Raw genomic sequence first — 26,085 nt, 5'->3', positions numbered from 1 at the left:
TTTAAGGAAAAATGAGAAAACATAGAACTACTTGATCTAATGAGATAACTAATTTTTATACTCAGCATTTACTTAATGTGAAATGTTCACTTCTTCAAATCAAAGGAAAAAAAAAAAACCAACCAGAAACTTACTTTGATTAAAACATGACACATTAAGGTAGTGTTGCTACTTACTGAAAACTGGTGTCTCACTCAGTCTTTGAGTCAAAGGCTGAAAAGTCTGACTATTTTCTATGAGGTTCAAAATTGCTTCTTCATTAATAAGTGCTTCTTCTACTTTATGTTTAGTATTACCTTAAGACAACAAAGAAGACAAGAATATTAAGGCAATGCCTTGGTTCTAAAACCTATCAGCTTACACAATATAGAATTTGTACAAATTATAGAATATTACAGTATAAATTTACTTTAACATTTTGAAATATACTAAAAATGCAATATGAATGTAATAAAAAAGTCCAAAGAATATCATTATCAATCACATGTATTTTAAAAAGTAAAAATAAACAAGCAAGCTGAACACTGTGACACACATCTCTGACCCCAGCAGAGGGAGGAATACATATGCAGGCAGACCTCCCTGAGTTCAGGACCAGCCTGCTCTACCCAGTGAGCTCCAGTCTAGCTCGACCTATACAGTGAGACCTCTCAACAACAGAAACAAACAAAGGGCAAAGCACCATGAATTTATACATCACCAAGTACTCATAAACGCTTCTGCATTTTATTATATCCATACAGTTATAGTACTCTGATAAAATCAGTATTGAGACATACAATGTGTGTGTGTGTGTGTGTGTGTGTCTTTGTTCTTGCTGCGTTTTCTGATAAGATCTCCTGTAGTCTCATCTGGCCCGTAACTTGCTAAGATCTTAACTTTTGATAATCTACTTCCACTCCTAAATGCTGGGAATATAGGCAGGTATGGTGTTTTGTTCTCTGTGGTTCAAAAACAAGTAAATTCCCTTTTGCATTAATTGTATATTTTTCAAAAGCTTCCCATTTGTTACCTAAAAATAGTTTCTTTCAACATGTAAAAGAGGGTCTAAAGCCCAAAAAGAATCAATAATTTTGAGAACCCCATATTAAAATCTAGTAAGGGAGAGGAGGAGGAGAAAAAGCATATATTAAAGGGAGGGGGAGAGGGAGGGAGGGAGGGAGAGACTGACTACACACACAAAATCAGCAGCTAACTGCAAGTATTACAACTAACTGGAAAAATAGTTTTTGCTTAGACATTTAAACTGACTTGACACTTAAATGCTTTTGATTTATTGGAAGTTAAATAGGAAAAATATTTTTATATAAAATATACTACAAAATAGTAGATCTAAGACAGAGTATTTAATCAAAACAAACAAACAAATAATCAAAACCCAGAAAACAACTTTCTAAAATAAGCATTTGGTTAAAAACAAATCCTGGTTGTCTGAAACCAATGATGATACAGATAATTACAAACAATGATCAAAGTAGTTATGGGGAAAGCATAAATACACAGTACAAAAGAATGCTACAGGTAAAAATGTTAAGTAATACTATCAGCAGCTTTGTGCTAAACCCTGGAAAACTCAGAAAATGGGTAATGTCTTAGGGGAAATGGTATAAAAACAGACTCAAAGCAGAACAGAAGAACACCAGAGCAGAGTTAAGTAGCTACTTTACAAGGAAAGCCCGTCAACACAATGCTAGCATCTGGAGGGGCTGGGGAGTTTAATCTATGAAACCCGAAAGAGACAGATGATCCCAACTTAATAAGACTTCTCAAAAGGGAAGCTGAAACCTTACAACTTATTTAATGAGGAAAGTATGGCTTTTTCACTGATACATACAATTCTAAGAAAACTATTAGAAAAATAAATAAAAATAAATAAATCAATTCAAAAAAACGTAACTCACCATATTAAGAGTATAAAAGAAAGACTAATTTCAATATATTCAGAAGATTAGTAAATCTCAATCTAATATTCATCATATATTAAGTGGCTACAACTTCTAGCAAAATAAGAATAACAAAGGCTACTAACCCAATTAAAGTACATTTACCATGATCCTATGTAAATTTCAGTCTTAGTGATTTTTAAAAATATCTCCATACCTGCAATGCCAACATTGAGAAGACAGGGACATAAAGACCACCCCAAGACCAGCTTGGCTTATACAGAAAGTGCTAGGCTCACCCAGGCTGAAAACAAAAATTAAAAAAAAAAATACAAACAACCTCAAAGAACAAAAAACAAGAAAGGAGGAAGAGGTGGAAGAAAAGGTGGAAATTGAGGAAGAGGACTAGGAGAAGAAAAGAAAAAGGGAAGGAAAAAAAGAAGTGCTGGGTTTGAAGACCCTGATCACCAAAGTTTTTATCCTGCATCATTGTTGATGTTGTGGCAGGCCATTAAGATATGAGAAAAAGAGGCTATGAGAGATGGTTCAGCAGTTAAAAGAACCGGCTACTCTATCAGAAAATTCAGCTTTTATACCTAGCATCCACATGGCAGCTGAAAACCATCTATACGCCCAGTTCCAAGTGGTCTGATGCCCTCTTCTGGCCTTCACGGGCACTGCAGACATGTGCTACTCACTGTGGGTGGTGCTATACCCCTGGAAGCTAAACAAGGACCTGGGTATAAGCCAGGAAGCAGTGTTCCTCTGTGGACTCTGCTTCAGTTCCTGCTTCCAGGATCCTGCCTTGAGTTCCTGCCCAGACTTCTTCATTGAGCAGTGATGAACTGACACCAGAATGAAGCCAACTCTTTTCTCCACAAGTTGTTTATCACAGAAAGAGAAAATCAAACTAAAACTAGGATAGACATTGGTCCTGAGAGTGGAGAGTTGCTGTGAAGGGACCATGCTGGGCTTGTGGAGGATGGTGGAACCATTCAGAACTTTAGGATGGTAAAGCCACTAAGTGCTTAGACCTAATGAGCTATGGTGAGCTTAGAAGGTAAAAACTGTGCAGAGAAATGGAGACATTGGGAGACATGGCTTCTGAAGTTTCAGAGGAGAGCTAGGAATCCCCCCAAAAATCTATTGAGGCCATTTGTGTGATATATTTTTATTAAGAATCTGTAGAAGTGTAAGACCTAAACCCTATACAAAGAACTATGGGCAACTGAGAAAAGCTGGAGGCAAGAGAGGTAGCCTTCCCTAGCGAAGAGCACACCAATTGGGTGTTCAGTACCAAACGGTCAACCCTGAAAACATACACACATCATACAGACTGAAAAGGTTATATTTAGAAATATACACGCAATAACAATTAGTGAAAAAAAAGAGGCCATGAATTTGAAGACGTATGGGCAGAGGCTTAAGCGGAAGGTTTGGAGGGAGGAAGGAGAAGGGACAATGTTATAATGTCACAAACACACAAAGGAATTGGTGCAAGGAAAATTTGTGCTTTACTGGAGCAGTGGATGCTGCTTAGCTGTGGCTGGAAATCCATCTATGATTAATATGTCATCAGCATCACGGGGAAGTGTCTTCTGGGAAGTGTTTTCTTATGTCAGCACATACAAGTTGTAGTGGTGGTGGGAGAAAGACTGCGTATCAAGCTGGCACCTAAAAGTTATCTCTGCCTGGTACTGGTTTTGAAGTCTTAAGCATCCTCCACATGGTAATATGCATGTCAGATGCAAGATTGAAGAGGACACAGAGAGCAGCTGAGATCTAGCACTGTGTGGCAGATTTGGAATCCTTGGAGAGCCCAAGAGTAGCCATTGATGATGATGGTGCGGTGGAGGTCCAGCACGCCAGAAATGCCAGGACCAAGGTCTGAAGTGCAGCCAACACGAGTCTCTGAGACATGTCCCATGTGCCGGGATGGCAGAGAAAAAGAAGCAGAACTATCCAACTCTTCGGAATGCAGAAGATCACGAAGAGGTCGCAGGTGTTGGGCACCGAGTTCTTTACATTATTGGATGTTAGTTTTGATTTGACGTTAACTGTGCCATGGTTCTTCCCTCTTTGTATACAAAGGTTTATAGAGTTTTGTTGGTCTTATAGGTGCCCCTAGCTAAGACACTGTGGTGGCTAGAATGAGATGGTCCCTATCATCTTGGGCATCTGAATATTTTGTCTGTAGTTGCTGGGTCTCTTTGGGGAAATATAATATGTTGAATGAGAATGGCTCCAGTCAGCTCCGAGGTTTGGATATTTGGTCCTCAGTTAGCTTGGGAAGGATTACAAGTTGTTGGAAGAAGTGTGTCACTGGAGGTGGGCTTTGATGCTCCAACATCTTCTCCACTCTGTTAGTCTTCCCTCCCTCCCTCCCTAGTTCCCTCCCTCTCTCCTTCCCCTCTCTCCCATCCCCCTCTCTCTCAGTGCCTCTTTCCTGTGGATCAGGATGTAGATTCTCATTTGCTAGTGGGTACCATGCCTGCCTGCTGCCATGCTCCCTGCTATGGTGGTTATAGGCTCACTCTCTGAAACTGTAAGCCCCAAATAAATTGTTTCACCGACAAGTTGTCTTGGGTATGGCACCTTAACACAGCAAGAGAAAAAAAAGTAAGACAGAAGGCTTAGAAGGCAGAGCCTTGTTGGAGGAAGTGTGTCGCTTCAGAGTGAACTTTGAGGTATGGTTTAAGAGGTGATTCTCCACAGATGCCCTGCTGCTACACTGTCTTGCCATGATGGTGATGGACTCCTATACCTCGAACTGTACGCCCGAACACTTTCTTCTCCAAGTTGCTTTGGTCATGGAGTTTTATAACGGCAATGGAGAAAAGGAATACAGACAATTCAGGATTGTTAAAGAAAATCTAGACTTTTAAACTGTTGGAATTTATTTAAAAGACTGTGGGGCTTTTAAAAGTTAGACTATTTTAAATCATGGTAGTATAAGATCTTGTACATAAACCAGAAAGAAAATGCTATGGCAAAAGTGATAGGTTTATGTGTCTAGTTCAAAGGATTACTAGTCTCCTAGTGAGCTTCAACTGCCAACACAATTCACAGTGATCTGAGGGCATATCAACTGGGAACTGCCTGGATCAAACTGGCCTGGGGCATGTCTGAGGGACGCTTTCTCCATCACTTATTGCTGTAGGAAGGTCCATCCCATTGTGGGCAGTGCCACCTGTGGGCAGGTGGTCTTCTGCTGTGTAGGAATGGCAGCTGAGGAAGCCAGAGGAAGCAGCTCTCCTCCATGGTCCTTGCCTCTACTCCTGCTTGAGTACTTGTCCTTACTTTCCTCAGTGATGGACTACTACCTGGAAACATGAGATGAAATAAACCCGTCTGTCCTCCTCCAAGTTGCGTTTGGTCATAGTATTTTCAACAACAGCATAAAACAGAGTAGAACACACACCTAAGCCTTAGAATGACTTGAGGAAACTTTCCTTACATCAGGATAGAGAAGGATTCACGCCCCAGGTACAAAACCTAAGCCATCAGAAGGAGGTAAACATGACATTAAACATGACATGCAAAATACTAAAGAATTAAAAAAGCATGAGGAAGAAATAAGATGGATAAAATAAGCTTTAAAAAGGGATTTGTCTCCGGAATAAGTTTTGATAGGGAGAAATAAAAGAAGTTTTTCTCTACAAAATATCAGGAAGTCTTATACAAGAGTCCAGGACTTGAGAGATGGCACTACAGTTATGTCCTCAATGCTCTTGCAGAGTTCACTCCCCAGCAACAACATCAGGCAGTTCACAACCTCCTAGTCACTTCAGCGTGAGGGGACACCTGCACATACTCACAAACACACACACACACAATCTTTAAAAAAGATTTCCTAATGGGAAATGGCCTTTAATTGCTTCAACTTCCTGATAGTCCGAAAGTGAAGATTAAAATAAGAAAATTCCACATCAAAGAATCACAGTAGCATACATTCTTTGTATTTCATTTCAGTCTATTGTTTGGCACCTTAAATGTGATCAAGGGTCCTCCTGCCTAAGCACATCACATCTGAAACAAAGACTAATCTACAGAACCTTCACTACACTCTTGCCTACCAACTGTGTACAAACATAGTTTCTGCATGCATCTTATCAGCCAACTATTCACTTGTGTTCTGTAGAGAAAACGTTGCACAAAGCCATTGAGATGGCAGTCGTAGCCCTGGGCAAAAGTGAAAACGATCTAATATTTGTAGAGAGACCAATAAGTGTTAAAGTAAAGCAGTCAGCAGTTAAGGTGAATAATCAATGATAAATCTCAAAGTGAACATGTTGACATAAAAAGATGATAATCACTACTATTAATAAATAATAAATTAAAGGGAAATAAAAATTAAGCCTCAGTAAGATAGCATTTCATATACTCTAGAACAATTAAAGACATAATAGCAAGTGTTAAATAAAAACATTAAATCATAAGAAGCCTTACACAATGCTGGTAGTAACATAAAACAGAGTGCCCACTATGGAAACAACTTGGCATTTCATTAAAAAACCAAACACAAATTTACCACATGCTCTACAAATTCCACACTCTAGTGACTACTGAAAAGAAATGAAAACATACTTGGCTAAGCATTACTTTATAGCAAAGCTTACTTTGCAATCGGTTTATTTGCTACTACTTCCAATATTTTAAATTTCATATTTTATTGTTCATTTGAACATTATTTTTATTCAGTCAAAAGTAAAAGTAACTCAAACATCTACCAATTGATAAGTGAATTAACAAATATAATGATTGGTAATAAAATGAAATGAAATATTGATAATTACTACAGCATAAACCCTGAAAATATTTGCTAAGTGGTAGAAGAAAAAAAAGCCATATTGTATGATTTCATATGACATATCTAAGAATGTAGACAGACAACAATCTAAGAAAATGGTTGCTTGGGAACTGGAGCTGAGAATGGTCATGACTGCCAGTAAGGAAGCCTTGTAGGGCTGATGGATATTTTCTAAAATTAGATTACAGAGTAATTATGTACTTAAAATGAATGAATTTGTGCTATCCAAATTATTCCTCAATTGGCTGTTAAAAAATACATTTTGAATGAAAATGCTAGTCGCTTAATTTATGCCAATAGTGGCTTTGTATAAAATTTGAAACATTAAGTAACAGTACTTACTGTGGACATACACATATAAAAAATCATCATAAAATTTTACATCATAACAGTTTACAGAAACTTGACTACAGTGTTTATCTTTAGAGATTTAGAAAGGGTCAAAGAAAAGGAAATAATTTTTGCTATATCCATATTTATTCTGAGGGGTAAAACAAACAAGGAAACAGCCAAATACTAACATGAGTGTCCAATGAAATGTTTGTTTTAGTAGTTTTTGTTTAATTGAGAAGATAATCCGATAATCTCACCTTTGCTCAAATCTGTGTCTTTGTGGACTTCTATCATATTAGCTGGTGAACACGGTAGCATTTCAGGAGAAAGAATCTCCGAGTGTAATGTTAACTCAGCAGAGAACTCTTGGGATCCATTGCTGTAGTCCACAGATCCTGATAATGTTCTGCTTCATTAAAACATAACTTTTTATAACAAAACATTTAACAAAGTAGTAAATTTAGCTCTGAGATCTCCAATAAATAACCACTTACACTGAGAAATCATTCTGTTTGAGAACTTCTTGAAGTCTCTTCTGAAATTGTTTTTCACTTTCTGTTGCTGGTACAAATCTGCAATCTTTAAATTTAAAATGTACATTAGATAGCAAGTGATGAAATACTTTTCCTTTCTCCTTAAAGGAGCTTTGAAAATCACAGCAATTTATCTTTCTCCTGGCCCATATCCCACCATCTAAATGCAGTCCTGTTATAGGATCATACAAAAGGGAAATGGAGGTTATTAAACAATGAAATTAAGAACTTATTACCACTTCAAGTTTAAGTTCTATAATTATAACCTAAAACAAAACAGAATAACAACAACAAAACTATTGCTCTCTATTTATAAATACATCATGTACCCTGAAATTAGAAATTTCCTCCTTTGTAAAATACATTTCTATTTTAAAGAGCATAGAAAGAGATACTTAAATTTTACCAATGCATTTCTGGCATGCTAGATATTACAGTGACATGTAAATTTTGGACTGGGTTTCAAAGAGACTCATCACATGTGTTTTCTGAGCTGTCCTTTACATTTTTATGTTTAAAATTTTGCTGCATCTACAGTGTGTGAGCCTTCAAATTCTTTCAGATTATAACATTTAATTACGAAGGACTATTTCCCTCAGTTTCACATGATGATCAAGGTGCGTTTATATGACAGTTTCAGAGAACAGTGAAGACAATGTTTCATGGCCAACATTTTCAAAGTAGAACAAATAAAAAGGTGTTTCTGAGCAGGGATTCATGGTTTCAGTACCTTATTCGGAAAAAGAAGACAAGAATATATTTGAGGATGGAAAGGAAACAACTAACTGTGTCAAGAAGATACGGCACATAAAACAAGAACACAGAGACAGAGGGATGACTATAATAAAGTGATATTTTGTAGATAATTATAAAGATTTACTGGTTGTACAGCAATGACCACAGGAGATTTACATAGAAAAATTAGGGGTAATTAAGACACAACATTTAGTGCTGAGAGCACTATTTTCCCATTAGAAGCATCAGAGCATTGTTGGGCCTTTACCTTGTGACTCGGGCTGGCTGATTTGAGAGCTTTCGTTCCTGTTTCTTCTCCGCTGTTTTTCATCTTCCCATATGGCCTGCAGCCCAGGGTTTCCACCAATCTGAGCTACAATCACAACAATACTACAAGGGTCAAAGTGAAACACTCTTCTCTATAAACTCTTAAACTTTAATAAGTAAAGTGGGGGCTAGTTTGCAGTGCATCCCTGACTGGCCTGGAACTCATCATGTAACCCAGGCTGGCCTGGGACCCAACAGAGATCTGCCTGCCTCTGTCGTCTCAGTGCTGGGATTAAAGGCATGTACTATCATGCCTTATGATATTATTTTAGAAAAATGTGGTGTGTGCTATAATGAGCAAATTATCTCTATTCCAAGTTTATCATGGTGCGTCCATTTTAATTTTTTGGATGGAACCCATCCCTACCCCCCACCACCAACACACACACACACACACACACACACACACACACACACACAAACTAAGTAAAATTCAAACACTGATGAGAAATGAGTCTAAACTTCTGTCCATGGTATATAACCCGCAGGTAAACCTTGCCTTCTCCTTCCGTATCTCACTTCTCTGGTAACACCTCTGCTCTGCTTTCTCATTACATTTTGTGAGTAACAATGCATATCAGGAATAATCATGCGCATACCCTCAATGTCCAGCCTATTTAAGATGTCAGCAGCTACGGCATCCACTTCTAGTTCACATGTACTCAGGGGTTCAACACCTTCCAACAATAAAGAACTGTAAAGAAAGAATGTCAACAAATATAGTAATTAGTACAAACTTCCCAAGTTGTTGTTGCTGGGATCTGAGATTTTTCTTATGCAGGAATTCACACTTTGGCAGTAATGAGAAAACCTGAGAATATTAAATGAATTCATGATTATTCATGATACAATGTGTATGAAATAATGGGATGAAAAATTACAATGATAACCTATGGATACCATATAAATCGGATGCCATTTACTGTCCATATATTCAGAATCATATTTTATATGTGAGAAATATTTAATAATTAGCATGTGGATCTGGCTAAAATATGGTTAAGACAACACAAGAATTCACTAAAATTCATAAATATTTAAAATAAGCTGCCTACGGGCATTTTCCCCTACAATCATACATGAGGTAAGCATACTGACAGGTGGGCAAGTGACATTCCCTCTTCTTGTCCTCAGCCACTGCTGAGCTGGAGGCACTAACATTCTTCCCACGTGAGCAGTGAGTTCCAGCCGGCACAGATGACAACCTTTCCTTCTGATGAAAACTACAGACTGTTCTCACTGACACTTTTTGACCTGAAAACACTGCTTAGTTCCTGCAGAGCCACTAAAAACAAAAAGAGGAAGACACCATGTAACCGTCCATTCCTCCCAGAACTCATAGACACCTGGTGCAGATCCCAATTTTTCTGTTGCAAACTTTGTATCTCATGCCTGAGATACGAATGAAAATGAAAGATCAGAAACTTTGTTTGTAATAGAGGATGAAAGTTTTTAAAAAAGTTTTAAGAAGAACACTAAGAAACTTTCATTTTCTACCACCTTTCCTAAAGAGAATTTGGTGAACATTCAACACTAAGTTATCTGGTTGGTGGTATACATACAGCTCAATGGAAGAAAGGCTGCTGGAATGCCTAAGGTCTGGCTCTCATCTTTTACAGTTCCCTCACCACCATAAAACAGAACAAAGAAGTTAATTTGTTAAATCACAGACACACACACAAAGATCTTCGTATCATTTCTAAAGAAGGGCAGAGTAAGCTAACCTATCACAAACATATCCCTTTACCTTTCAGAAAAAATAATTCCCAAAGTAGGCTGGCCTCCATGTCCATTAACTAACCCAAATCCATGTTTCATGAATTAAGTGCTAGAGAGAAGAGTTCAGAGTTAACAACTTTCTTCTTACACTAACATGTTTTGAGACTTGAAAGAACTACATTGACAAACATAGGAGTTATAATAAAAATGAACATTATTAAGAGTGGTACTTTAGGGGAAAATACTTAGCAATACTGAAAAAATATAATCTCACAGTAGAAAAAAATTTGTTTCTTTTCGAGACAGGATCTCTCTACATAGCCCTAGCTGTCCTGGAATTCATGGTGCAGACCAGGTGGGCCTCAGTCAGATTCACAGGGATCTGCCTGTCTCTGCCTTTCAAGTACTGGGACTACATGTACACCACCATGTCTTGTGGTTGTTGGTTTTTGTTTGTTTGTTTGTTTGTTTGTTTGTTTTTAAGACAGCGTCTAGCTAAACATATAGCCCAAGCTGGCCTGGGACATGGGATTATAGGTATGTTATGTATCAACATAAATTTGCAACTATTTTTTGTCTTTATTACAAAACTATTTCAAAAATTTGATGCAGTACTTCTAGAGGGGAAAATCTTTTCAAAATAAATTATTTTCAGTAGAAAAAAATGGTAAAAGTTTTGGGTTATTAAGTAAATGCAAAAAATTCATGCTGGTGATTAAAGTTAGATAAAATTACAATGGAACTTACAGGATTGTTCCTAAATATTCTCTGACAACTAAATACAAGAGATTGACTAATTAGAATCATGGCAGACAGAATTTAAACACTTATACTCTTAAAAATACCTACAGGTTGGTTCAACTTGCCTTACAAGTGTGGTAGCCTAAGTTCAATCCTTGAAGCCAAACCCATGCAACAGTAGGAGAAACTCACTCCTTAAGATGTCCTCTGATCACCACAATACTCATTCTGGCTCGTGAATCTACAAATACATCTCTCTCTCTCCTCTCTCTCTCTCTTTCTCTTTCTCCTCGCCCCCCCCCATACACACACAGACACACACAATCTATTGGGTAGACAGTGGACTTCCTGTACTCAGACTGCTATAGCTTCATCTCTGTAGCAATTAACTCTGAGAACCACGGCACCTGATAATTTCCACTTAAAACACAAAATCAAGTAGAACATCTGGGTTGTATAAAAAACAAGCTAAGGAAACCAGACAGAGCAAAGCAGCAGGCAGCATCCCCTGTAGTTCTGCTTCAGTTCCTACAGTCGAATTCCTGCCTTGAGTTCCTGCCCTGACTTTCCTTCATGATGCACTGAGCTGAAATAAATCCTTTCCTTCCAAAGCTGCTTTCCATCACAGCAACTGGAAGTAACTTAGGGCAATTAGATAAGCTCTAAGTAAAACTGATCCTTTGGATTGATTGGTTTATCTGGCAGGGTTCTAGTTTAGCCTCAAACTTCCAATGCTTGTGCTTCAACTTACTTGAAGTGTTAGGATTATAAAGATGTATCCACCACTCAAAACAAATATTTTCATGATCATTTTAAGTTCAACCAGTAAGTTCTGTTTCATTTTGTATAGTTTTGGTAGCCCCAGCTGTCCTTGAACTCATTTGGTAGATCAGGCTGGCCTTGAACATGGAGATCTGCTTGTCTCTGCCTCCTACATGCTGAGATTAGTGTGCACCACCACTGTCTGGCAATTCATTTTCTTAATATGTATTAGAAATAAAGTCAAGGAATACTATGTGCCCACCCCATTTCTTCACACATATAAATGCACAAATCTGCTTAAAGAGAAAACAATCATTGAGTTGGTGGGCTGAGAGCAAACCCAGAAAAATGCTTGCCACACAAACATGCGACTCCATATTCACATCTCCAGTATCCATGTACAAAAGCTGGGGTAGCACCCTGAGTCTGTAATTCTAGGTCTGAGGACTAAAGGAGGATGCTCTCTGGAGCTCTTCAGCCTAACTGGCAAGTTCCAGGTTCAGTGAATGACTTCTAAGAAGTAAGATGGAAAGTGAGTGACTAAGGATTCCTGACTATGACCTCTGGCCTCTTCACAAACACACACACACACACACACACACACACACACACACACACACACACACGAACGAACGAACGAACAAACAAACTCCACAAAGATTAGTGAGCTAGTGAGATGGCTCAACAGGGTGCTTCTTGCAGGAAGATCTACTAATAACCTAAATTTGATCCCCAGATCTCACAAAATAGAAGGAAAGATACAACCTGACATTTGTCTTATGACTCAAACAATGCATCAGAACATATATGCACACACACTCACCAAATAAGTAACCACATAATATGAATTAAAATAAATATAAATTTAAAAAATAGGGTCAGTAAGATGGCTCACAGGGTGAAAACATTTGGTATCAAACCTATTTCTAGGATCTACAGGGTAAAAAGAAAAAAATGACGCCCACAAATTATACACTAATTTCTGTGCATGTGTGCACATATACAACAAATACATAAATTAATGTAATTAAAACCTTTTAAAAATTGGATGAATACATGAAGTTAAAAAGAAAAAAAAAAGCCAGGCGTGGTGGCGCACTCTTTTAATCCCAGCACTCAGGAGGCAGATGCAGGTGGATCTCTGAGGCCAGCCTGATCTACAAAGTGAGCTCCAGGACAGCCAGGGCTACACAGAGAAACCCTGTCTCAAAAAAACAAAAGAAAAAAAAAGAAAAGAAAAAAAAACTTTAACTTTGTTGCCAATACCACAGTAACCAAAATAAGAGGCTTAAGAAAGCTTTGGGCAATGCTTTGTAGGGCAATCTACAAAGGAAAGATGACTGATAATTGAGAAAGGCGATGGTTATGTGTCTGCTTTGTGATAGGAAAATCTAAGCATCTGAATATACTAAAAGCATAATCAACAAAACAAGTTGTATTTTGTCCTGTATTTATTTCCATAACTCCTTAATGTTTAGAAACCTAAAGAATTATTTTATTAAAAATATGTGCTAATTTAATTTAAAATTGCTATTTTATAATAACTGAGTTTGTAACTTGGTAACTTGCAAGACATCAATTCAGAGTGCATGATGAAGATTAATAACGGCAAGAAATGTAACAACCGGGGCTGGTGAGATGGCTCAGTGGGTAAAAGCACCCGACTGCTCTTCCGAAGGTCCAGAGTTCAAATCCCAGCAACCACATGGTGGCTCACAACCATCTGTAATGAGATCTGACGCCCTCTTCTGGCGTGTCTGAAGACAGCTACAGTGTACTTACATATAATAAATAAATAAATCTTTAAAAAAAAAAAAAAAAAGAAATGTAACAACCTACTTCAGGTCCTTTTTTTTTTTTTTTTTTTTTTTTTTTTTTGATTTTTCGAGACAGGGTTTCTCTTTCTCTGTATAGCTCTGGCTGTCCTGGAACTCACTTTGTAGACCAGGATGGCCTCAAACTCAGAAATCCGCCTGCCTCTGCCTCCCAAGTGCTGGGATTAAAGGCGTGTGCCACCACGCCTGGCAGGTTCTTTTATTAGTTAGGTAATAACTATGTCTTTCTGTCATCTGCCTTTTGTATATTTTAAAATGCCACTTAACTTTATATGGTTTCTCTGTGTCTCTGTGTGCAGGTGTGTGTGCCATCACTTGCACGGAGAGGTCAGACACTGTCTATAGGAACTGGTTCTCACCATGTGGATCCCAGGAATCAAACTCACCAAATTTGGAGGCAAGCGCCTTTACATTCTGCCATTTCATCGTCCTCTCCGCCACGGTCTGTTCTTTACACCCATGATTCCATGTTATGTTATTGATATATTTTAAATATAAATGTTTAAAAGACCCAATGTAGTAAAAGTTAAGTTTTAATTATGATGACCACTGCTGACTAATCACAAACATAGATATATAAAATGTTCATTTCTTTGACCACAGAGGCTAACCTTGGTATTTCATCCTCTTCCCACCTAAATAAAGTGCCAGCAGGAGAATTTCCTGACAATTGATGCTTGAATAATCCAGTTGCATGTGATGCATTACCTAGAGAAAGAAAGGAAAATTTAGATAAATTATGCTTTTAAACTTATTTTGTCTAATCAATCCATCTACCATTTATTTACTGGTGACAGGGTCTCATTACACAGCCTTAGCTGACCTAGAACTCACTATGTAGACTAGGGCAGTCTCAGGCTCATAGACTTTACATCCTGAGTACTAAGATTACATGCATGAGCCACTACATCTGGCAAATTGTATTTATAATTTGTACAAGATTATCCTTTGTAAAATAATTTACAAATCATGTAAGAACACCAAAAAATATTTTAAAGGATTACATATGTACAGTTGAGAGCAATAATTCTTAACTAGGAGTAGAAAAAAGTATTTGCAATGAATTGAGTAAGGAGCACTTATAAAATTTGATAGCATAATAACTATATCTAAATGGTTAACACTTCATTAAAAAATAAAGAACTAAGGTGCCAGGGTGGGTTGGTAACTAGGGAGACCTTCCCTTTCTCAGAGATAAAGGAGGGAGGAGCTGTGGGGAGGGGATGGGAGGAAACAGGTGGGAGAGCTGTGATCAGGATGTAAAGTGAGTGAATGAATAAATAAGTAAATGGAGAAAAAGAACTATATAAATATATATACACATATGTACACACACACACACACACTCTCTCTCTCTCTCTCTCTCTCTCTCTCTCTCTCTCTCTCTCTCTCTCTCTCTCTCTCTCTGTGGAATGCACAGACCTAAATAGGCCATCTACATCCATCCTCCTCCTAAGGCTCAGGGACCACTGCAGAAAAGATGATGGGAAGATTCTAAGAGTCAGAAGCAGTGGAGTACTAACAAGGACACAGCAGGGCAATTGCATATACAAATTTACAGCAGTAAAGACATCATGCACAAAACCTAGGAAAGCTTAAGCCAGGCAAAATTCCAGCATGGAGAGGGGAGTTGGACAGCCACTTGAAGCTGCGGAACTCTTGGAGAGAGGAAAGTCAGTTTTCGGTAAGCGTGTGGCCCTCACAGGTCGGTCACTCCAGTGAAGGCTCTACATCTACAAGGATATGGCCAGCACAAACTGTATTTGAGGAGATGAAAAATAGGACACAAAGCTGGGTGAGGAAGAGATGGTATGGATCTGGGAGGCATAGAGGGAGGCAGTAAATATGATCTAAATACAATATATAAAATTTTCAAAGAACTGATCCACTGGGAAATACGTTTTTATTTTACCTGTATGAGTATATGCTTGCCTGAATAGATGTGCCCCATGTGTGTGCCTGGTCCCCACAGAGGACAAAAGAAGGAATTAGATCCCTAGAACTGGAGTTATAGATTGTTGCAAATTTCATGTGAGTGCTTGAAACTTTGGGTGCTCTATAAAAGAAGCAAGTGTTGTTAACTGCTGAGATGTCTATTCAGCCTTTTCTTTTTACTCTTTAAAATGTGTTTTCATCTCTGAGCAGAAGTTTTAAATTTTAAGAAAAATCCAACTTACCAACTTTTCCCCTCATAGATATATCTAAAACTTCCCTTTCAAATTCAAGGATGGGTAGATTTCTCATCTAAAATACTTGATATTTTACGTTTGACATACATATACTTATTTCATATATCTATACTATATATTTTACATATATGTAATGCATTTTAATGACTTAAAAATGTGTAATTCATCTGGAATGGTGGTGCAGGCCTGAAATCCCAATTAAAGCAACTGAGGCAGGACTATTATAAGTCCAATGCCTACATGGGCTACAGATTGAGTTCAAGGTCAACCTGAACAACTTAGTAAGACCCCATGTCAAAATGAAAAGTAACAAGAGAGATGTGGATTGATGTAGAACATTGGTCTAGGATACACAGATCTCTGGATTCAATTTGCAGACAGATGCATGTGTGCATATGCATGCACACACATACACAGTATAAACCAATAAACTATATGTCCCAGTCATAGTATGTGGACATCCAACAATTCTACATTCAAAAATTTCTGAAATGACTATTCTTTCCCAACTGAATTATCACAGTACCACCGTCAAAGTTAAGGTGACTATATGTGAGCTGTTTCAAGTGTGAACCTATTTCTGGGCTCCAAAGTGCCAACCTTCCACAAAGAAATCAATAGGAGGTCAAGCCTATCTCATCCCTCCTTATATGACTTTTTTCTTAATGGTTTTTAGGATTTAAAGAAAACTACTCGTTCAGACCATCTGGTTCCTATGAGAGATTTTATATTACTCCAATCACCAAGAGGTTTGAGAAAAGAATGTTGTTAAAACGAGGTTATTAGCTAGTATTATAGTTTATACATAAATAAATAAATAATTTTGGTCTTTGAAGGGGAGTAATAGTAATAGTCTGGGTTAATGTGGACTTAAAAACATAGTATATAGTATATGTTGTCACTACAAAAATTTTCTTTCTAAAAGAAGTTTCTTTCACTGAGACTAAATTGTTCCACATCAAGATACTATTAATAGTTGGTGAGCCAATTTTATTTTAAAAACTACTGGTGAATATAACATTGTATAGTAGAACTCTGCACATAACATTCTTACTTGATGAAGATTACAATGTTAATTTTTCAATAGCCACTAATAATGACAACATCTGGATTCTCTGCTGATTTAAGGTGTGTTTTCTAGGTTTTATTTATGAAGACTAGATCTAATATACGATAGTACTAGTAAGAGAGGACACTCCAGGGAAGATCTACATTCACTTCTTCAACCAGATCCAAATATATTACCAGATTAGTAACATCTCAGCTCACATTCTGGGTTTGAGAATGGTTTAGTCCTAGGAGATAAACACTGCATTGAATGTATCAAGAATGTTCAAGTTGTCCATCTGTGTTCAACTAAAGAGTGCATCTACTGGCAATCCTACTATACTCTGGACTTTCCACCTACCAGGCAGACCTGGGTTTGGGTTTCTTTTATAACCAGGATGGTTGCCTCAAAGAAGATTCTAAATTTCCCATAATAAACATATGTCCTCAGAGCAAAAATCATCCTTACTAAACTACTATCTCTTTTTGTTTAAAGCTTTTATTATTATTGCATTTTTGGTGTGTTTACTATTATTCAACTATTACATAGTTTTTAAATGATTTTTTTAAAGAGATTGATCTGAAAATATAGCCCATTATTCATGGGCACAAAAAGAAGTTTGGGTAGAAAAGAATGGGAAGAATAAACCAAAGGAGAATGTTTAGTAAATTCAAACAAAAATGCTCGTCCCTGGCTGAAGACGTATGGCAACGAGGGAAGGAAATGTGGCAATCAGAAGGTACGTGCTGGCCAGAAAAAAATGTCCACTTTATTTTGTTCTAAAAGAAACAGAAAAAAGAGTAGGTAAAGTGTTTGCCTACACAAGTACATGTGTGAATGTGTACACACACACACACACACACACACACACACACACACACACACACACACACAGTCTCTTATGTAAAGGAAAGGAAGACCAATGAACCCAGAAATGTTATTCCCAATATATGTTCAAAAAAATTTTTTGTACACAAGAGTAAAAAATATGGAAAAAAAATCTCCAAATGCCCACCAACTGGGAAAAAAATGTACGTTATACACACAGCAGACTATTACTGTGTCACTCTAAGGAATGAAGTACTAATCCACGACACATAGATTAACCATAATAGGATATTAAGTAGAAAAATTATGAACCACATCTCTACTAATATTAGATATACAGGATGGGTATTTATTGGAGATTGGTTCTGATGCTTTTGTTTTATTTCGGCTCACAAAAAGCTGAGCTTCCAGACCCGAGGATCCCTGCCCCCAACTGGCTTCGGTTGATAATAAAGAATTGCGGTACAGCCATTGGCTGGGCAGGGAGAAGAGGTGGGACTTTTAGATTGTGCAGGCAGGAGACCAAGAGAGAGGGGAAGAAGAGGAGGATCACTTTCCACAACTGGAAAGCAGAGGGATCAGACTTAGGAGCTGCAGGAAAGAAAGCAAGCAGGCATGTAAGAATTCGAGAAAGAAACTCCCTGATTGGGTCAGGGCTAGCAGAGATGAAATGTTGATTTAGCAAGATCACTCAGCAAAGTTGGAGGGGAGACTGTAGCTAGACTGTAGCTAGCCTTAGGGAGGATGAGAAATGCCCAACCACTGAGCCAGTCAAGGCATACCAAAATAAGCTGTCACACGTGCAAACACACGTGTGCGTGTGTGTGTGTGTGTGTGTGTGTGTGTGTATGTGTGTGTGTGCGCGCGCGGGTGCGTGCATACATCCAGAGAGCTTTTGGGCGGGTGTTTAACTAATTCACCGCTCAGGTACCTATGCACAAACAGAAAAGTTTATTACTGATTATTTAGGAGTTGCAGAGTTGGGAAGTTTGCAGATTTCAATACCAAAGTATAAAAAAGTTTCCTTCAAAGTGACTAAAATATTTTAAAACTATGACAATGCCTATATAGTTCCAAACACATGAAACATCTTCAGCGTGTCTCCTTAGGAGTGGGTGATTTATAGAGCATGTACGTATCTCCACAAAGTAGTAAATTTATATATATGGGTATTTTGCCTGTAAGAGTATCTACTTGCCAGTTGTGTGCTTGGTGTCTTAAGATGACATCGATTCCTTGGAACTGGAATTAAAAATCGTTGTGAGGCAGGCACTATGTAGGTGCTGGGAATCAAACCTGTTGCCTCTGGAAGAGCAGCCAATGCTCTTAACTGCTGAGCTCTTAACCTCTACAGCTCCAGAAAATGTCTCCTGCAAAGCTCTTCCTGATAGTCTCAAACCCTGCTCTCAGCATTTCTCTATTCTTTATCCACTACGCATACTACTTTGTAAGCCACTGATTACACAGCACCCTTAGTCTGACTTGAAAAGTAACCGTACCTTTCCTTCTTGCTTTTCGGAACTTGACAGCAGCCAGGTTTATTAAATTCATTCCATAAAGATTGTAGTCAATGAAGAGCTGTAGGAGGTAGGGAATATGCGCTTCATGAGGCTGGTAACATTTATTCATTATGGCTCCGCTTTGCAAAAGTTCACATATCCTAAATTAGAAAAAGAAAGTTAGAGAATTATGTTCATTATCAAATGAAGCAATGATTACAGAAATATAGAAGACAAAAGAAATTCCCACTAATACTTAAAATTTTCATTTCATTTTTTCTAGAAATATGTATTTTATTTCAAGTTAAAAGTTTAAACCACAGTCTTAAAGTAAAATGAATTTTTCTCAATGAAAAAAAACAATTCATGGATTAAATGGGAAAAAATTAAAACCACCTAAGAAAAGCATTAGAGAAATTCATCCTAGGCCTGGCAGTGCTTGCCTATACTCTGAGCACTCGGCAAGGCAAAGCAGGAAGGAGGCCTGTGGTCTGCCTAGGCTTCCAACAAGATCCCATCTTAGATTACCAAGATGGAGCCAGCCCTTCCAAAGGTAACTAAAAGCCAACAGGTTTTTTTTTTCCAAATTTTTTTATTTAAAACAATTTTTAACTTATTTTTTGTGCACAAGTGTTTCCTTTCAGATATTTTTGTCTACTAAGTGTACTTGCATGGAGGTCAGAGGACATCCCATGGTGCTGGAGCTACTGATGGGTATGAACCATCATGTGGGTGGCTTGGAATCAAACCTGGGTCTGCTGCAAGAGCGACACATGCTTTTAACTGCCGAGACATCTTTCTAGCCCCCCAAAATGGTTCTTATACGTGGCTACTTGGCACTAATTAAACATGTTCTAACCTTAGTTCCTACTTGCATTCTTTTTAGATGTAGGTATTAAACAGAAAACGAAAAACTGTAACTGGTCTTGACAAATGAAGACATTTTAAAAAGACACTTGTGAGTCTCACACTACTGAGTCTCAGACTACTAAAACAAAGAATTACCAAAGTGAGGAGGGAGTCCCCTAGAAATTTCATGCTGGGGGAAGAAAAAGGCACCAACTGTATAGGAAACTTGTCTCTAGAAAAGAATTCACACAGTTCTAACAACGTGTCTGACTAATTTAAAGGATGAAACTCAGGCCTAGTCAATGAGGTCAATGGTGGGCTGTGTCACACCTTGAGTAAAACTGTTTAAATGTGTATATATTCACTTTCTAAAGTTTACTCTTACTTCAGGATGTTGAAAATAAACTGGTATGTAAGAGGAGAGGGTTTCCTAGCTAGATGTCTTGGTCCCTCATCTCAATTGTGGCAACATTGGATAAATCTTTTTCTGCTTTCCAATATTAAAAAAAAATACAGAAATAACTTCATATACACCACTAAAAATTCCCCAAAGAAATATCAACCATAAGTCCACCACTAGAGACAGTGTTACCATGGAAATGCTAGTTCCTTCATAATAGGGAACATAAGCAACATCAACAATGCACATCAAAAAAAGTCCTATGCCAAGAACTGAGAGGCAGAGGTGTCTCCGGAAGGCCTCTGTGAGTAGTCTAAGCAGGAAGTTAAACAAACCACAGGTTCAACTCTCTGAAGAGAGGGAAGAGTGTTTCACATTAACATAGTAGGGTACAGTAAAGGTTATAAGAAAGCAGTATATTCAGGAAGGGAAGCCATAGATACTGTATGTAGTCTAGTGTCAAAACTGAAAGAAATGCCTGAAGTCAGATTATAGACAACCTACTTAAAATGTGAAGTCAGGTTACAGTCATCCTACTTAAATATGAAGCAGTATATAATTTGCTGGAGAAGTAAATAGCAGGCAAACAAAACAATCATATCAGGAGGCTACAGTGGAAAACCTAGATTGATAGTTATAAGACAAACATCTGCCAAAGAGTCAGGAGAACTGTAAGGGTGACATGGTCACATCTGAGGAACTGACTGGAGATGGATGGTAAGCTAGGGAAGAATTGAGATTAAGCCAAATGGTGGTCATGTGTTTATTGAAAATGTAATGAATGAAAGAAAAGTAGTTTTGGTTTGGTTGTCATTTTGGTTTCAGAAAAATTAAAAACAGCTCTAAACGTCCTTAGTTTTAGTATAGTGGGACATTCTAGCGGAGGTCCCACTGAAAATGAACAGGAACAATCATAATGTTTTAACACTGAAGGCATAGCTAACATACTTTTGAGGTCTATATACTGAATAGGTTATATATTACAAACGCTTAACCTCAAGCAGAACTTACTACAAGTCCATGCTAACATTTTATAAATGAAGTGATGAATCTTCAAGAGAATTTAAATGGTATTAAAGATCACACAAAAAGGGCTGGAGAGATGGAATGGCTCAGTACTTAAGAGGGCATATTAGTCTTGCAAAGGACCCAGGTTGGTTCCTAGCACACACGCTGGGTGGCTCCAGCTTCACAGGACCAAATGACACTGGCCTCTGCAGGCGCCTATACTCACATTCACAGCCCACAATGTATTTTTTAAACTCACACAAACAAAAATGAAAAGGCTATAAAGCTGACATCACATCTTCTCTGTGAGTCCTCAGTCTTAAGCACACTGAGAGTCTATTTACCCTGTTAGTGGTTTCATGTATTGACTGGGAACTCAAGAGGAAAACTGAGACATTCATACTAACTTAAAGGTCACATTCATAAAAATGAATAAATAATATAAATATAAAAGGGAGAAGATGAAGACATAAAGGCAGTCCCTAAGAAACAATCACCAATATGAAAGAAAAAACAGCAACAATACGCAGCGGCACCAAGATGAATGATCATGCAAGTATGAGGATAATCAAAGGAGGTGTCAAAGTCTCAGAAACCAGCATATGCAGTCATTTGAAGGTTTCCTAAGTAGTACCACAAGCTCAAAAAGGAAAGACATAAAATGAATTTAGCGACAGTTAGTGAACAGAAAATTCAGTGGATTAGTTTGGGTAGAAACCATATGAAGTAAAGAATGGATGGGAGGTAAGACATTTGATATGGAGAGAGAAATCTTTCATGAAGAATTGATATGTGAGAGATGGGTGTGTTTATATGTATAAATGTCTGTATATGAGTATTCCAAGTAAAATTATGAGTATTGACATTAAAATGGCATGAAGAAGGCAAGTGGAGCCAACTGAAAGATGTAAAGCCATCACTGACAAGGAGCAGCAAATCAGTGTGGCGGTGGTCCAGACATCAGAATCAAACATAGGAAAGCATGGCAGAAAGGAGGAGGAAGGCTCTTGCCTAAGGTCACCTAACTAATAAGCCACGTTGAACTTAGACAATTTGCTCTTAAAAGGAAGTTTTGTGTTGCATTTATTTATTGTTATATGTGTCCATAGGGCCAGAGGGCAATTTGAAGGAGCACTGCTTACAGGATGTGTATCCTGGGGATACAGCTCAGGTGTCAGACTTAGCAGCAAGTGGCTTTCTACTGAATCATCTGGCTGCCCCCAGACTCCAAGCCTCACCCCTGTCAAATTTATTTTTAGAGTCTGAAATTCAACTACTTGATGCAGAGGACACATTAAGGGGAAAGAAAGAAAGAAAGAAAGAAAGAAAGAAAGAAAGAAAGAAAGAAAGAAAGAAAGAAAGAAAGAAAGAAAGGAAGGAAGGAAGGAAGAAAGGGAGAGAGAGAGAGAGAAAGGAAGGAATGAAAGGAAAAGAAAAAGAAAGAAAGAGAAAGAGAAAAAGAAAAAGAAAAAAGAAAAAAAGAGAAAAAGATATGGGGAAAAAAATCAGGATACAAAACAGCTAATAAGGAGTCAACAAAAAGTGCCCTCACTGCAGTCTTTACTTCAACAAAATTCTCCTTATTTTGAAACTACAATATTATCTTGTTTTTAGTCTTGAACATATGGACTGGTCAACAGGCCACTAATATTGTATCAGACAGTTATCATCTCTTACAAAAAATTCAACAAACTCACAACATCCAAAACAGAGAAGTAGGCAGGGGCCATAAACAAATGACCTACCTTTGAAATATCCTCCACACAATCTAAGCAGTGGCTCTCTTTCTACTCATAATATACAGTTTACATTCTTTACTGTAATGGTGTTATAAATTACAAAGCCTTTCTTCTATCGTCTTCTTTTTATTAATATAATATTTAAGTCATGTTTATTCATACTTTGGTTTCATTTATCTTTGTACCTTTTCACCATTGCAGGATTGTAAAGATAGATCTTCATAAAGTGTCTTTCCTTCTCATGATAACCATAAAAAGGCCTGAAATATAAGAAAAACATATTTTAAAACATTTCTGTAATTCAAAGATGAAATAATACAACTTATTGTCCTAATTAGGCTCTGCTGGCCTAATTCAGTCTTCTTACATTTAATATTACCCAAAACACATTTAAAAATACCCCACAAGCTTGCAACTAAACCTATCAGAGATTTATATATGAAGAAACACCAAAGCAGTTTTAAGATTTTAAAAGTTCCCCTTTGACAAAACTCAGGACCAAAAGGGACAGTGAACCCATTTCTACCTTACATTTAATCACTGCAGCTCTATAAAGAAGTTGTTCTTGGTGGTTTGATCCAGAATGGCCTGGATAGACTCATATATTTGAATACTTGGTCCTCACTTGGTGGAACTGTTTAGAGGAGTTATATCATGTGGGGTGGCCTTTTTTGAAGTCTCAAAAGCCCATATACCAAGTCCAGCCCCCAAACTCTTTCTTTTGCAAGTTACCTTAGTCATGGTGTTTTTATCACGGCAATAGAAAGGTAACCAATGAACCTATCAAGCAAAACCTCTAGACACAGAAGAGGAGCTTTACAATTGTGTTGGCTCAGCCTACTGAGGCCCCTACAACATTTCCCGATTAGTTTGGCTTGGCCTGCTTGAGGACCCTGGGGAATCAACTAGACAAACCTAGTGGTTCTCCTCTGGCCAAGAAGTAATGGAACAGCCTATTCTTAGAAGCTTGATCCTACATAGCCATTCTTAACTCAGGAAAATAGCTGGATAAACTTTTCTAGGAAGGTCATCTTTCAGGGGCCCAATGAAGTCACTGATGTAGCTCTCAGGCATCAACTGTACCACTCATCTCTCTGTAGCCTGGTCAAACAAGCATCTTTGACCAGGCATGTTACACCTAGATGGAACAAGCGAGTAGTCCAACCCTATCTTGACCTAGAAAAGCTTACTCATATTACAACCTAGCTGGGTCCAAGCTAAGGAAACTACTTTCTGGCTGGCAATATAATCCCAAAACCACCACTGGCTATAAAAACTTGCAGATACTGCTAGTGTTGATTACAATTGAAAAAGCTGAATGGATACATATATATATACATACATACATACATACATACATACATACATACATATATATATAAACACACACGTCTCATGAGGAACACAGATCAGCATGGTATATTCACTCAACACAATAGTTAGTCTCTCACTACCAAAGTCATCCCATAAACTGGTACAGGGAACTGATTAACCACCAGATGCACAAATGCCAGCATAAAGAAGCGTGAGAACTAATTCTGTAATATGGGCTTCTAAGGAAGGAAGCACAGTGATTGCTAGTAAGAGCACAAAGAAAAGGATATAAATTAGTTGGCAAAAATTCGAGAGAACGAATTTTCTGAAAAACTTAGTACAATATTAAGGAAAAACAGACAACTAAATGAACTTAGGAAGAGAATTCAAGACCTAACTGAAATTCACTAAGGAAAGATCATAAAAAAAAAAAAAAAAAAAAACTCATTAAAAATCTTGAAGATAAAAAACATAATGAATGAAGTTACATATGTAGCTGATTGAGAACTTCAACAGTTGATCGGAACATATAGAAGAATTTCTTGGCCTGAAGATAGTCTTTTGCAATAATCTACTTAATTCCATTAAACAAGTCAACGTTCACTTCATGAGATTTCAGAACAGACTGGAAAAGGCATTTTTTTAAAAAAATCTAGCCAACAAAACCCATGAGTGAAAATGCTATGACTGGCCAGGCAACTGTTGAGGTTAACGGTATGAGGGTCAGGAGTTCACAGTAGCCCTGGCTACATTACACTGACATTCACAGCCAGAAAGTTCAAAGCACGTCTAAAACATTTCATTTAAAATGCATCTTTCTGAAGAATATTATAGTCAAAATTCTGAAAACTCAAAGACAAAGTAAAAAGTTAAAATAAGAAAAGAATGACATCAATGGGATAATGGTAGAAGTCTCAGGGGAACTAGTGTATTTTTACAGCAATAGGACACTGACTAAGATACTTGCTGACTTTGGAGCTAGGCTGGCAGCCAGTCCCAACAACTACCCTTCCTACCCTATACCCCCCCCAATCCCCCGCCTTTGCCCATCAAAGAGTGGAGTTATAAGTATAATACAGGGATGCACACAAATATTTTTAGGGTGTCAGAGACCCAAACTCAAGTCCTCATGCTTGGACAACAACCATTCTCATTCATTGAACTATTTTCCCAGCTCAAGAAATGTTTTTTTAACAAAAGCAAAAACTGAGGGGCACCAGAGGGGACAACGCCTTCCACATCAGAAGTCACAGAGTAACAAAAACTCCAGTACCTGACAAACAACACCTCCCTTCAGGTTAAGTGGAAAGTCCAAGAAGCTCTAAAACAATATAGACTATTGCCATTTCTCTTGGACAGTGTTTTTTAACAGCACCTATAATCAGCTATCAATTTCACAAGTTTACTATCAAGAGGCAAACTATGTATCATATGCACTCATGTGTTTTATTTATAAAAAGTGTGTCAACACATGACACATTTTAGTAGCTGATGTCTTCAACATCTACACATATTAAATGAATCCAGTGAAAA

The 26,085-nt window shown here is 37.7% G+C and overlaps 1 protein-coding gene across 6 annotated transcripts in view; it reads right to left on the bottom strand.

Moving 5' to 3' along the window:
* Rev3l (REV3 like, DNA directed polymerase zeta catalytic subunit) overlaps positions 1–26,085 on the bottom strand; it is a 143,651-nt gene that overhangs the window by 60,945 nt on the left and 56,621 nt on the right. For 4 of the 6 annotated variants that reach the window (XR_380057.4, XM_006512622.3, XM_017313854.2 and 1 more), the window contains 8 exons: positions 23,424–23,498; positions 19,243–19,403; positions 14,290–14,386; positions 9,221–9,315; positions 8,563–8,667; positions 7,521–7,605; positions 7,284–7,435; positions 177–296 (listed from right to left, as the gene is read on the bottom strand). Coding sequence is in view for 5 of the 6 variants with exons in the window: in XM_006512622.3 (XP_006512685.1) it covers positions 177–296; positions 7,284–7,435; positions 7,521–7,605; positions 8,563–8,667; positions 9,221–9,315; positions 14,290–14,386; positions 19,243–19,403; positions 23,424–23,498 (890 nt within the window). In the remaining variant the exon portion in view is untranslated. The remainder of the gene's footprint in view (positions 1–176; positions 297–7,283; positions 7,436–7,520; positions 7,606–8,562; positions 8,668–9,220; positions 9,316–14,289; positions 14,387–19,242; positions 19,404–23,423; positions 23,499–26,085) is intronic. The other 2 variants (XM_006512624.4, NM_011264.3) reach the window with 1 other exon arrangement.

This window comes from Mus musculus, chromosome 10 (assembly GCF_000001635.26).
Source record: "Mus musculus strain C57BL/6J chromosome 10, GRCm38.p6 C57BL/6J".
Taxonomy (NCBI): domain Eukaryota; kingdom Metazoa; phylum Chordata; class Mammalia; order Rodentia; family Muridae; genus Mus; species Mus musculus.
This window is presented reverse-complemented; position numbering and strand designations above follow the sequence as displayed.